This window comes from Geotrypetes seraphini, chromosome 9, assembly GCF_902459505.1.
Source record: "Geotrypetes seraphini chromosome 9, aGeoSer1.1, whole genome shotgun sequence".
NCBI lineage: Eukaryota > Metazoa > Chordata > Amphibia > Gymnophiona > Dermophiidae > Geotrypetes > Geotrypetes seraphini.
The window spans coordinates 185464617-185477036 of record NC_047092.1 but is presented as its reverse complement, the minus strand read 5'-3'; the positions used below and the strand labels follow the sequence as shown (position 1 = coordinate 185477036).

General features: G+C 42.0%; 2 protein-coding genes across 4 annotated transcripts in view; both read right to left on the bottom strand.

Moving 5' to 3' along the window:
* The window catches only part of MUC4 (mucin 4, cell surface associated), a 103266-nt gene that overhangs the window by 82417 nt on the left and 8429 nt on the right, over positions 1–12420 (bottom strand). For 2 of the 3 annotated variants that reach the window (XM_033959662.1, XM_033959661.1), the window contains exons 4-10: positions 12250–12360; positions 11368–11484; positions 9503–9613; positions 8029–8142; positions 5178–5291; positions 1637–1759; positions 1219–1343 (exon numbers count right to left, since the gene is read on the bottom strand). In XM_033959662.1, coding sequence (XP_033815553.1) covers positions 1219–1343; positions 1637–1759; positions 5178–5190 — 261 coding nt within the window. In that variant the 5' untranslated portion in view covers positions 5191–5291; positions 8029–8142; positions 9503–9613; positions 11368–11484; positions 12250–12360. Of the gene's footprint in view, positions 1–1218; positions 1344–1636; positions 1760–5177; positions 5292–8028; positions 8143–9502; positions 9614–11367; positions 11485–12249; positions 12361–12420 lie in introns of those variants that run through there. The other variant, XM_033959663.1, reaches the window with a different exon arrangement.
* Positions 11303–12420, bottom strand: part of LOC117366454 (serine-rich adhesin for platelets-like) — a 38560-nt gene continuing 37442 nt past the window's right edge. The window contains exons 16-17 of the mRNA XM_033957790.1: positions 12250–12360; positions 11303–11484 (exon numbers count right to left, since the gene is read on the bottom strand). Of these exons, the coding sequence (XP_033813681.1) occupies positions 11303–11484; positions 12250–12360 (293 nt within the window). The remainder of the gene's footprint in view (positions 11485–12249; positions 12361–12420) is intronic.

The window sequence follows — 12420 nt, the reverse complement described above, 5'->3', positions numbered from 1 at the left end:
ATGGGATAGAAATGAATTAATTAAATAAATAAATTTGTACCTCTTTAGGGCTATGTAATTACGCACAAGCTGCAGAAGGAAGTCAGTTGGAAGATTTCTACTGTGGGGAGAGTGTGGCGCAGTGGCTAAAGCTCCAGCCTCAGCACCCTGGGGTTGTGGGTTCAAACCGATGCTGCTCCTTGTGACCTTGGGCAAGTCACTTAATCCCCCCATTATCCCAGGTACATTAGATAGAGTGGGAGCTCACCAGGGCAGACAGGGAAAAACCCTTGAATACTTGAATAAATTCATGCAAGCCCCTGGGAGAACAGGATAGAAAATTGAATGGATAAATAAAGGAACTGGGGTGAGTTAAATGAACATAAGAGTTGCCATACTGGTTCATACTAAAGCTCCATCAAGCCCAGTATCCCTTTTCCAACAGTGGCCAAGTACCTGGCATAAACTCAAATAGCAGCAACATTCCAAAGCTGAGATTGTGACGTCATAATGCCTCATTCCACCAGTGCCTAAGAGCCAACCTCAGCAGTGATGTCACAATGGCTTGATTGTCCTAGACTTGGCTCACAGAAGAACATAAGAGCTGCCATTCTGGGACAGACCAAAGGTCCATCAAGCCCAATATCCTGTTTCCAACAGTGGCCAACCCAGGTCCCATGTACCTGGCAGAAACCATTCCAGAGCTGAGATTGTGACATCATAATGCCTCATTCCACCAATGCCTAAGAGCCAGCCTCATCAGTGATGTCACAATGACTCGATTGTCCTATACTTGGCTCACTTAACAACATAAGAGCTGCCATACTGGGTCAGTCTGAAGGTCCATCAAGCCCAGGATCCTGTTTCCAATAATGGCCACCCCAAGTCCCAAGTACCTAGTTTAGATCCCAAGTAGCAAAACATATTCTATGCTGCTTATCCTAGGAATAGGTAGCCTAGTTCCTAACAAACCTAAATGCCTCAACCCTGCGCCATTGTCTCACCAGCACTTTGCATCTGCTCCTTGTGCAGTAGGTGCCACACACATAGGACACTTCCTTGTAAACCCAAATTACCCACAGTATAAACCATATTTAAAGAGGGCAATTTTCAGTCAGCCATTTAATCTGGGCAAATGCCTTTCAAAACGTCTCCCTTCTCCCCATCCCTGTACTGTGTGTTTCACTCATTGTCTTCCCACAATGCGCAGTGTCCCATGTCACACTATATGTCACTTACATAAAGACTGTAATAAAACACTGTGTCAAAGGGGAATCCTATGGGAATGTCAATGAGTGGAGAGGTGAAGTCCGAGACTCGGAGGGTCACTCTTATATCATCTTTATAGTCAAACAGACGATTCTCTAAAAACAAATCCAACAGAAATAAAGATTAGGAGAAGTCTTGTTCTTTGCAAGCAAGCTGTCAGTGATATATTTACTGTGGCTGGGAGACAGGGACAAATTTGTCCCCATGCCATTCTCTAACCAAAGTGTAAAACAGAAGCTGACTGCCATGTGAATATCATACCAATATATTTCCATATGTATTGTCTAAGAATCAACATAATTTGCATGCTTTCCTTGCTTCTGAAATCCTAACTTGTTTGCAGCCTTCAGGGATGGGCATGAAGAATGTCTAGTTTAAATCTCCATACCTCTGCAGGTGAAGCCATTGCCTTTATAGCCCTTGTTACAGGAGCAGATATAGGACCCCAGGGTGTTCGTGCAAGTTGCCTTCTTATCACACCTGCTGAGGCCCGCAGAACATTCATCCACATCTGTGGAATTGAAGAGAATGAAATTTTTTAAAAAATGACCTCCTGACAAATGCAATCAAATACAACAGGATTTCCCTATAATGAAAGGCTAAAGCAGCTAGGGCTCTTCGGGTTGGAGAAGAGACGGCTTAGGGGCGATATAATAGAGGTCTATAAAATACTGAATGGAGTGGAAAGGGTAGGTGTGGAATTGCTTGTTTACTCTTTCCAAAAATTCTAGGACCAGGGGGCATGCGATTAAGCTACTATGTAGTAGATTTAAAACAAACCGGAGAAAATATTTCTTCACACAACGTGTAATTAAACTCTGGAATTTATTGCCAGAGAAAATGTGGTGAAATCCAGTCAGCTTAGCGGGGTTTAAAAAGGTTTGGATAATTTCCTAAAAGAGAAGTCCATAGGCCATTATTGAGATGGGTTGGGGACATCCACTGCTTGTTCCCAGAATAAGCAGCATGAAATCTCTTTCACTACTTGGGACCCGGGTTGGCCACTGTTGGAAACAGGATCCTGGGGTTGATGGATCTTCAGTCTGTCCCAGTATAGCAGTTCTTATGTTCTTAAAGTCCCCTTGTGATCCTGGCAGTCTGGTTTAACAAATTGTATTGTAATTAGCAATCCCTGGAATTGCATGCCTGGAATGCGCTCCCGAGAGAGGTGGTGGAGAGTAAAACTGTGACTGAGTTCAAAGAAGCGTGGGATGAACACAGAAGATTTAGAATCAGAAAATAATATTAAATATTGAACTAGGCCAGTTACTGGGCAGACTTGTACGGTCTGTGTCTGTGTATGGCCGTTTGGTAGAGGATGGGCAGGAGAGGGCTTCAATGGCTGGGAGGGTGTAGATGGGCTGGAGTAAGTCTTAACAGAGATTTCGGCAGTTGGAACCCAAGCACAGTACCGGGTAAAGCTTTGGATTCTCGCCCAGAAATAGCTAAGAAGAAAAAAAAAAAAAAAAAACAAACAAAAAAAAAAATTTAAATTGAATCAGGTTGGGCAGACTGGATGGACCATTCGGGTCTTTATCTGCCGTCATCTACTATGTTACTATGTTACTATGTATCCCTGCATCTGATTCATTCAGCTGTACAACATCAGTTTCAAATGAAAAACTATAGCTAATGTGTTAAATCGACATCTGATTGCAGTAGAAAGCTGAATGAGGGAACATGAACTAAAATTGAACTCGTCTATGTCCAAAGTTCTTGACTTCACAAATTGAGGTGCCTTAGACTTCTGTCTGCTCCCTGAATTGAATATCTAAGCATTGATACCACAAGATAAAGTACGCAAGCTGGTGTGTGATTTTAGGTCCTCAACAGAATGAATGTGGGCCTACAGGAGCATGAACGCTTTTGGCAAACTGAAACTGGTAGCAGTAAGTGTTAGGATTGCATTGCAAGGTTTAATTTCATCCCATCTAGATAGAAACAGAGAAAACTGAAGTCAAATGAAGACCATATGGCTTATCCGGTCTGTCCATGCATGCTATCTACTCTTCCTTAGGGATCCTATAGATTGAACCCAAGCTTTCTTGAATTCAGATACTGTTTTTGTCTCCACCTGGAGGTCATTACATAAATTCCTCGCTTTCTCTGTGAAGAAGTATTTCTTTAGGTTACTCCTAAGTCTGTCCCCTTTCACCTTCATCCTATGCCCCCCCCCTGCTCATTCCAGAACTTCCTTTCAATTAAAAGAGACTCTCATCCTATGCATTTATGTCAAGTAGGCATTTAAATGTCTTTATCATATCTCCCCTCTACTGTCTTTCCTCCAAGATCTCAATATGCTTTTCAGTCTGCCCTCATATGCTTTATGATAAAGACAACTGACTGTTTTAGTAGCTAACCTCTAGATCGACTTCATCCTGTTTATATCTTTTTGAAGGTCTCCAGAATTGTACACAATATTCTAAATGAGGTCTCACCAGAGTTTTATTCAAGGGCATCAATACTTCTTTTTTCCTACTGGCCATTCCCCCTCTATGCACCCTAGCATCCTTCTAGCTTTCGGCATCGCCTTTTCTTCTTTTTGGCTACCTCAAAAAAAGCGAACAGAATGCTGGGCATTATCAAAAAAGGTATCACTACCAGAACAAAAGAAGTTATCCTGCCACTGTATCGAGCAATGGTGCGCCCACATCTGGAATACTGCGTCCAATACTGGTCACCATACCTCAAGAAGGACATGGCAATACTCGAGAGGGTCCAGAGGAGGGCAACGAGGATGATAAAGGGTATGGAGAACCTTTCATATGCCGAACGGTTGGACAGGCTGGGGCTCTTTACCCTGGAGAAGCGGAGACTGAGAGGGGACATGATAGAAACCTATAAAATCATGAAAGGCATAGAGAAGGTGGAGAGGGACAGATTTTTTAGACTAGCAGGGACAACTAAAACAAGAGGTCATTCAGAAAAACTGAGAGGAGACAGATTCACAACAAATGCAAGGAGGTTCTTCTTCACTCAGAGGGTGGTGGACACCTGGAACGCGCTTCCCGGAGAGGTGATAGGACAGAGTACAATTCTGGGGTTCAAAAAGGGACTGGATGACTTCCTGGAAGCGAAAGGGATAACAGGGTACAGATAGAGATTTACCTTACAAGACATTGAGTGAACAGGGTATGGATATTTTAAGTTAGGTAGGGAACACTTTCAGGTCATGGACCTGGGGGGCCGCCGCGGGAGCGGACTGCCGGGCACGATGGACCCCTGGTCTGACCCGGCAGAGGCAACGCTTATGTTCTTATATGTTCTTAAGATCATTACATAGGATCACATCCAAGTTCTGCTCTCCTTTCATGCATAAAAGTTCTTCACCCCCCCACCCCCCCTAAACTATACCATTCCCTTGGGTTTTTGCAGCCCAAATGCTTGAACCTGCATTCTTTAGTATTAAATCTTAGATCACTGCAATGCGCTAACAGGGTTACCAAGGTGCACTAAGACATTAGCATTCATTATTTACAAACGGTATTTAATAAGAATCAGATCCCTGGAAGAATTTCTGTTGAGCACCAGTCAGCTATTTAATCCTTTCAGTTGGGGGATCAGGCCCAGATTTAGGCATATGTAACACAGGCAATTGCTTAGACACTGCATACTCAGGTCACCAAGGTTCATGCATTTTTGCTGCTTCAAGGGGATGCCACAGTGGCACTTTGATCTTCCTCTGCTCCTCTTTTGGTTCTCAAACCTTTGGGTTTTCTGGGTTTTGTCTAATGGCACCAACGTCTTAAATCTGGATCTCTACACTTTCTCAGTCTCATCAAAAAGGCAGAGATAGTGGTACTTTGAAAGCCTAGCACTAACTGTCAATGGTCTAAGGGTCAAGGTACGTACCACTTTAGAAAATCATGATCTTATTGAATAAGAGAAATCTGACCCATCCTCTACACAGAATGGAGGTGCTGTAGTACCTGTATTACACATCTTGTCCTGCCAGTTGCTTGGACAGTAGCAGAAAAAGTCATGAACTCTATCACTGCAGACTCCTCCGTTCCTGCAGGGGAAGCTGGCGCAGTCATTGATGTCTGGAGAAGAAACAGAAAAGAACACGTAAACACCGATACAAAGAGCCGTCGTGGATAGCGAAGCTGGTGGATATCAGAGAACACTGGAGAACATCGGGAGACTTGTCTTCTATTTAATATGATATGCTAGAAATATCTGTAGTATATGAATGGTCTTCCATTATGATGTGTCATCTGTACTCCGCTTATACAAACGTTCTTCTGTGTTGTTTCAGTATATGTATTTCTGTCACAGTATCATGCTGCTCCTATTGTCATTAAAAGCTGTCAAGTCAGTGTTGACTCTTGCTGACCCTGTTGCCCTGAACTGTGTTTGGGAAAAAGGGGCAATGTCTGGAAAGCAGTATACACTAATGCTCAAATTATGGAAAACAAGGTTCTGGATCTAGAGGCTGTGATGGAAGAGGCTGAGTTGGATTTGGAGATGTGGTTCACGGAAAACTATGACTGAGATGTAGTTATACTGGGCTATAATCTGTTCAGGAAAGACAGGGTAGGAAGAAAATTAGGGGGGAGTGACATTATATGTTAAAGATCATATTAAAGCCACACAATGGCCGGATCTGCAGAGCAAGGAAGAGGCCCTGTGGATCAATTTGGAAAGAGGGAATGGTGAATATATTTACATTGGTGTGATATACAGGCCTCCTTCACAGACGGAAGAAGTGGTCAGAGATTTAATAGTAGACATTCAGAATATATCTAAAGGGGAAGTCTTGCTAATAGGTGATTTTGAACATGCCGGATGTTGATTGGGGTCTTCTAGAAGTAGGGAGATTCTGGATTCTCTACAAGGAGAACTGTTCCAGCAGTTGATAATGGAACCCATGCAGGATGGGGTCATACTGGACTTAGTGCTTACAAACGGGGAAAGTGTTTTTGATGTTACAGTGGTTGATCATCTGGCATCCAGTGATCACTGCATGGTGTGGTTAATATTAATCAAGCTGCTGACCACAACTACGGACTACAAAGCGTTTCGAAAAGATATAAAAACTATACTATTCAAAAAACATATTCCAATATTATAATCTACCATCATCTTCTCTCCCTTCATAACCTCCTGCAACTCACAACCAACTGCAATCTCGTCCCCATAGGCAACAGCTAATCTAGTAGCAACGGGCGAAAAGCCAATTCATATCTAGAAACAGTTTCCCCAAATACCGAAAAATCAGATATAAAAACCTAGGAACAGACGATCTTTTTGGTAACATAAGGTTATGCGTTGTAATATAACATAAGGTTATGCCTTGTAATATCATGTAATGTAAGTTATGCAATGTATTGGAATAATAAGGTAAAATAACATAAAATAACTCTACGTAAAGTCTTGTAAAGTTATGTAAGATAAATTATGTAAGATAAATTATGTAAACTTAATGTAAGATAAATTATGTAAACTTAATGCAAGTTATGCAAGCACGGTAAGGATAATGTAAAGTAACACAAAGTAACACCACGTAAAGTTATGTAAAGTTATGTACGAAAAGTTATGTAAAGTTAGGTATGCAAAGTTTGTAAAGTTATACAAATAATTGTATTGTCATCGCCTGGAAATGACCAGCCATATTCTAATGTAATCCGCTTAGAACCGCAAGGCACAAGCGGAATAGAAATCACTAATGTAATGTAATGTAATCAGGAAAAAAAAGCACAAAGGGCCTCAATAAACAGGGACTTGTCTTTATTGACCCAACATGAGCCGTGTTTCGGCATAAAATGCCTGCATCAGGATTCAACCAATGAGTAAACTACGATTACCAAACTTTGGGGGTCAGTTTGGTCCTAAAGCCCAAGCACAGAGAGCCATCTTTTAGTCCTATTACCATCTACTATGGCAATAAGACATTTTCCACCCAAGCAAATCCCAAGTCCAGTACTGCTTTCTCAAATGTGGGTTTACTAATTGCCTGAGCAGAGCCCCTTGCAGGTAAACTAGGATCCCCATGCTGCTTCTGTTTTTGCAGCTGGGTTACCTCTGATCAACATCCCCAACTAGCAAAGCCCTCCCTCTTCCCGGCAATATCATGAATATTTGACTAAGGCGGCCATTTTAGAGGCTCTATCTGCATTTTAGGCATGCACATCCCAGCATTTAGATATGCATATCATATACACATCTAACCACAGAAACACGAATGTGGCAAAGGGGCATTGCCAGGCATATTTTGGGACAAAAAATAAGCACATATTCCCCATTTCAGAAGAAGAACGTATGTCTTTGTCCAAACAGATTTACACCTGTTCCCCGGGACATTTAGGTTTCAAAAATTCCTCCTGTTGGGCAGAAGGTCCTTCCCTTCTACTGTATTCTTCACTGTTTATCCTCTTGACCAAATCCTTGTTCTGAGCAGATACATCCTTGGGTTATTGGCCATGGTCTACTGGACTTTTGAATCATTCAGGAGATAGTCAATTTCATCTACATTTATGTACATTTCTAGACCAGTTTGGCCTTCATGTGGTTATCTGATTTCCACGTTGCAGAGGAAATTAATCATAAAACATGACATAGAATATCAAATTGCTAAAAGTCCGAAATATCCAGTCAGTCAGACTTGTTCACATATATTCATTTATATATCACATATTTCAGGGGCTTGGTTGAAGGAGGGGTATAGGGAGGAAGGGATACCAACTTTGGTTTCCTGTTCTAGATTTGGGTTGTTTTTTGAGTTTTGGCTGCTAGTTTGTTTCTGTAGTTGTAAACTTTCAAACAGGTGCAATTGCTCACCAATCTCGCAGCGCGTGCCCGTATAGCCTGGGCTGCAGCGGCATGAGAACTTGTTAATGACATTTATACACGTGGCACCATGCTGACAGGGGTTACTCCGACATTCATCGATAACTAGGGAGGAAAGCATCAGAATTAGAAGCAAATTACACGCATGTACACACACGTGCTGCCTTACCACAGAAAAGGGATGCCACAAGCAGCATCAGTGCAAGTTTCACACACATTGCCTAACCAGACACTGGCACACACACACACACTACAGCATTACTACTTATCATTTCTCCAGCGCTACAAGATGTACACAGCGCTGTACATTAAAATATTCAAGAGGAGAGGAGGCTTCATACCTGCCGGTTCCCCTGGGAGAGAGTGGCAAGGTAATGGGGCGGAGACGTCTGATCTGGTGCATTTTTTGGACTCCCTGGGAGAGAAAGAACTTAGGCATTGGGGCATCATTGTCCGACGTCATTAGCCACCACCGGAACATCTAAAACAGGGGTGTCGAACCTTTTGGCTTCCCTGGGCCGAATTGGCCGAAAACAAAATGTTTCTGGGGCCGCACAAATGTGCAAACGCTGCATCAAGACGGTAAACACGAGGGGGCAGCAGAGGAAAACACTGCATTGCCCTCGACTGGGGCCACACAAAATACTTCACGGGGCCGCAGGTTGGACACTCCTAGATGAATCGCGTGCGCCGGTGCCTGGCTAGAGCCATTCAGCCTTTAGCCTCTTCTAATGCCTATGAGAATTTTAATAATGTGCTCAGGTCCCAGAGGCCGCCCCACATGAATTCCAGTTGTAATGGTCTCTGGCCGCTGCTGCATTATTATTTCAGACAGTAGAACACAAGAAATTTGACATTTATATTCTGATGGAATGCAGAGTCAATTCATGGCCTTGAAACATTCATCATTGTGCACAGTAAATTTATAAAAATGAGCTTTAACGGGGGGGGGGGGGGTCATTCCTGTAAAATAGAAGGTATTTCTGATTTGAAGTTTTTCTGGAATATTGCCAGAAGTACCTTGTGAGGCTAAAATCCATCCATTCCAGGTGACATTGTAATCAGTTGTGTCTACCCATAGTTTTTTGCTTATAAAATTGGGAAAGATCCCACCCACCTGTGTAGGTTGTGTTTCAGAAGGAGGTACAGCTACTAGTAAAAAGTTAGGCTTTGGCCTTAACATTCTTCTAGAGTATTGATTTGATCTGTGTGTTCTTGCACCTATTCTATTGTTAAATTCATTGAATGTAAGTGATGTGATTGTTCTTTTAGAGTCATAGTCAATTAATGTTGTGTATAAGTGCATCCACACATAATCTTTAGCTTCGGTAGTTTGTAGACGTTGAGGGTCAGGGTGCTTGATATTGTCTACTCCTAGTGCAGGGAGGTGATCCTATATTTCAGAGAACGGCACATGTGATAAGCTCCTGGCACAAGGTGGCATCAGAGTGGAACAGTTACATACCTGAATCACAGTTCACACCTGTCCATCCTGGCGAGCATGCACACCAGTAACTTCCTGGTATATTGCTACAAAATCCATTTACACAGGGCTTCCGCTGGCATTCGTTTATATCTGAAATAAGAATTTTATTCAGGCATAATGGGAAATATATCACTGGACATCAACTGAAGTGAACTATGAATGTCTTTAATGCGGTTAAATTAGGTATTTTAAATTATATTTTGCACAATCCCACAGTTCTAGGCAGAGTACAGAGCATTAATTCCTAATGCGGTCTTAATGTGAATAATTTGGTAATAACCTTGACCTCGGTGAAAGCAACTCCCTTCATGGATCAGAGCTGACTGGCCAGAGGTCAGCTCTCACTTCTCTGTATGCAAGCAAAGAGCACCAATGATTAAGTTAGGGGAGAGTCTGTGATGGTTCTTAGGCTCAAAATAGTTCTGTAACTGTTTAAAAACCTTTGGGATAACCAATAAACTGTTTCTCATAAAAGCCTTAAAGCAGTAGGTGAAGGAAACTTTATATACCAAACCTAACCGGACTTCACACAGGCCGTGTTTTGGCACTACTGGCTGTATCAGGAGTTCACTGGTTCTGTAGGAAAGAAACAGTTGATACTAGGTGGATAGAAACTTAGAAACATGAAAGGTCAAATGGCCCAATACGGTTACAGTGATTTGATTTCATATACCACCATTTTTAACAAAAAAGTCAAATCAAAGCGGTTTACAAAAAAATATCAAAGCAATGGGCAATAATTAAAATCGATAAAACCAAACAAGGGGGATAGACATAGACAAATTAGCTAAACTGGACACAAGTAGCCAAACGAGGGCAGGAAAGGTTTACAATGCCATAAGGAAAAAAACAAACAGGATAAGAACAAGAGGGGGGTAGGTTAAAATGCAGAAAGAAAGAATAAGCTAAGATATGCAAAGTGTCAGACCACTAGGAACTGGGTTCAAACGCCATTCTGAAATAATAAGTTTTCGATTGAGACTTAAATGACTTAAGAGATTTTTCAGATCGCAAATATAACGGATGAGTTCCAAAGTGTTGGTGCCATTACAGAGAAACTAGAGTCTCTGTAAATATCCAGAAACATCTGCCTGAAAGATGGAATAGACAGTAAGTGCTGGTGGGAGGAGCACAGGTCCCGCATAGGTGAATTTGGAATCAAATGAGTCGACAAAAATACAGGAAGACCAGAAGTCTAAATCTGACAAGAGCTGATGAGAACTGGAGAGAGAGCCAGAATGAGAAAGAGTAGGTCCGATCTGTCAAGTAGGAACTAAACCATAGGTCCTTCAATTGATCAAGTAATATTGCATGTAAAAAAGTATTTCTTCCTGAGCCTATCACCTCTTAACTTCATCCTATACCCTCTCATTTCAGAGCTTCTTTTCAAATGAAAGAGACTCAACTCATGCGCATTTACTCCACATAGGTATTTAAACGTCTCTATCATATCTCCCCTCTCCCGCCTTTCCTCCAAAGTATATAGATTGAGATCTTTAAGTCTGTCCCCATACGCCTTATGATGAAGACCACATACCATTTTAGTAGCCTTCCTTTGGACCGACTCCATCCTTTTTATATCTTTATGAAGGTGCGACCTCCAGAATTGTACACAATATTCTAAATGAGGTCTCGCCAAAGTCTTATACAGGGGCTTCAATACCTCCTTCTTCCTACTGGCCATACCTCTCCCTATGCACCCTAGCATCCTTCTAGCTTTCGCCGTCACCTTTTCAACCTGTTTGGCCACCTTAAGATCATCACATACAATCACCCCCCCTAAACTGTACCGTTGGCATTCATGTACCATAAGATTATTTGCACAAGTTTCTCTGTGTATTTACCATCTGAGCAGGTTGGCCCCTGCCATCCGGTGCTACAGTTGCAGAAGTAGGAGCCAGGGGTATTTACACAGGATCCATGTCTGCTGCATAGGTTGGGTCTGTTACACTTGTTCACATCTAATAAACATTGAGAACACAGAAGGAAAACAATTATTGCTCCCCAAATGAACAATGTCGGTTGTATCTGTTCTCTATAAATGCTGGTGAGTAAAATTGGGTTTCCAAGACCTCATTATTTATTATAAGAACAATTTAAAACTCCGAGGAATACACAGAAGAAATGTACCATATTTATCCATTGGAAAGACCCCAAAATCAGAGAAAGCTGAGCTCTCGGCAATTTTAATGTCATCTTTCCTGGACAGGAAGGTCACTTCACCACCATATACCTGTGTGGTGATATTCAAATGAAACGATTGGGGGTGGATGAAGTCAACCAAAATGCCCAAAAAGCTCAAGCACTCTGCTCTCCATTTCCTGGATATGGCAGTATTTTTCGAATGCTTCAGTCGCTCATTTTCTGAGGGGCCGTTGAAAAGTTCTCAGTCCAACCAAGAGGAGAATAATGTGGAGCCATGAAACTTACAAGTTATTCCACACTTTTTGTGACACTTTTCATTTCACATAAGTCACATAAGTCACTGTTTATTGTTAACCAGATCATACTTCTCTGAATAGCATCCTATATTAATGCTTACCATAACAAATAGGTACACATTTAACCAAGGCTAGACAAGCAACAAAGCCAGGGAAACCCAGTTCAATTGTCACAATGGCCTGTTCATCCAACTCCCTATTTTGTATAATGTCACAGAAATAGCTCTGTATATGCAAAAACCAAGGAGGACTCTTGGATTTAACTCTTCTTGGACAGGAACATACCTTGGTCACAGCGCGTTCCTTCCCACCCAGGGTCACAAATGCACACAAAGGTATTGAGACGGCTGGTACACCTTCCGTGGGCACACGGTGAACTCCTGCACAGGTCGATGCCTGTGAAAGAGGACAATGAAAGCCAGATCACGTCATCTCAATGTGGCGCATGAAAAATTC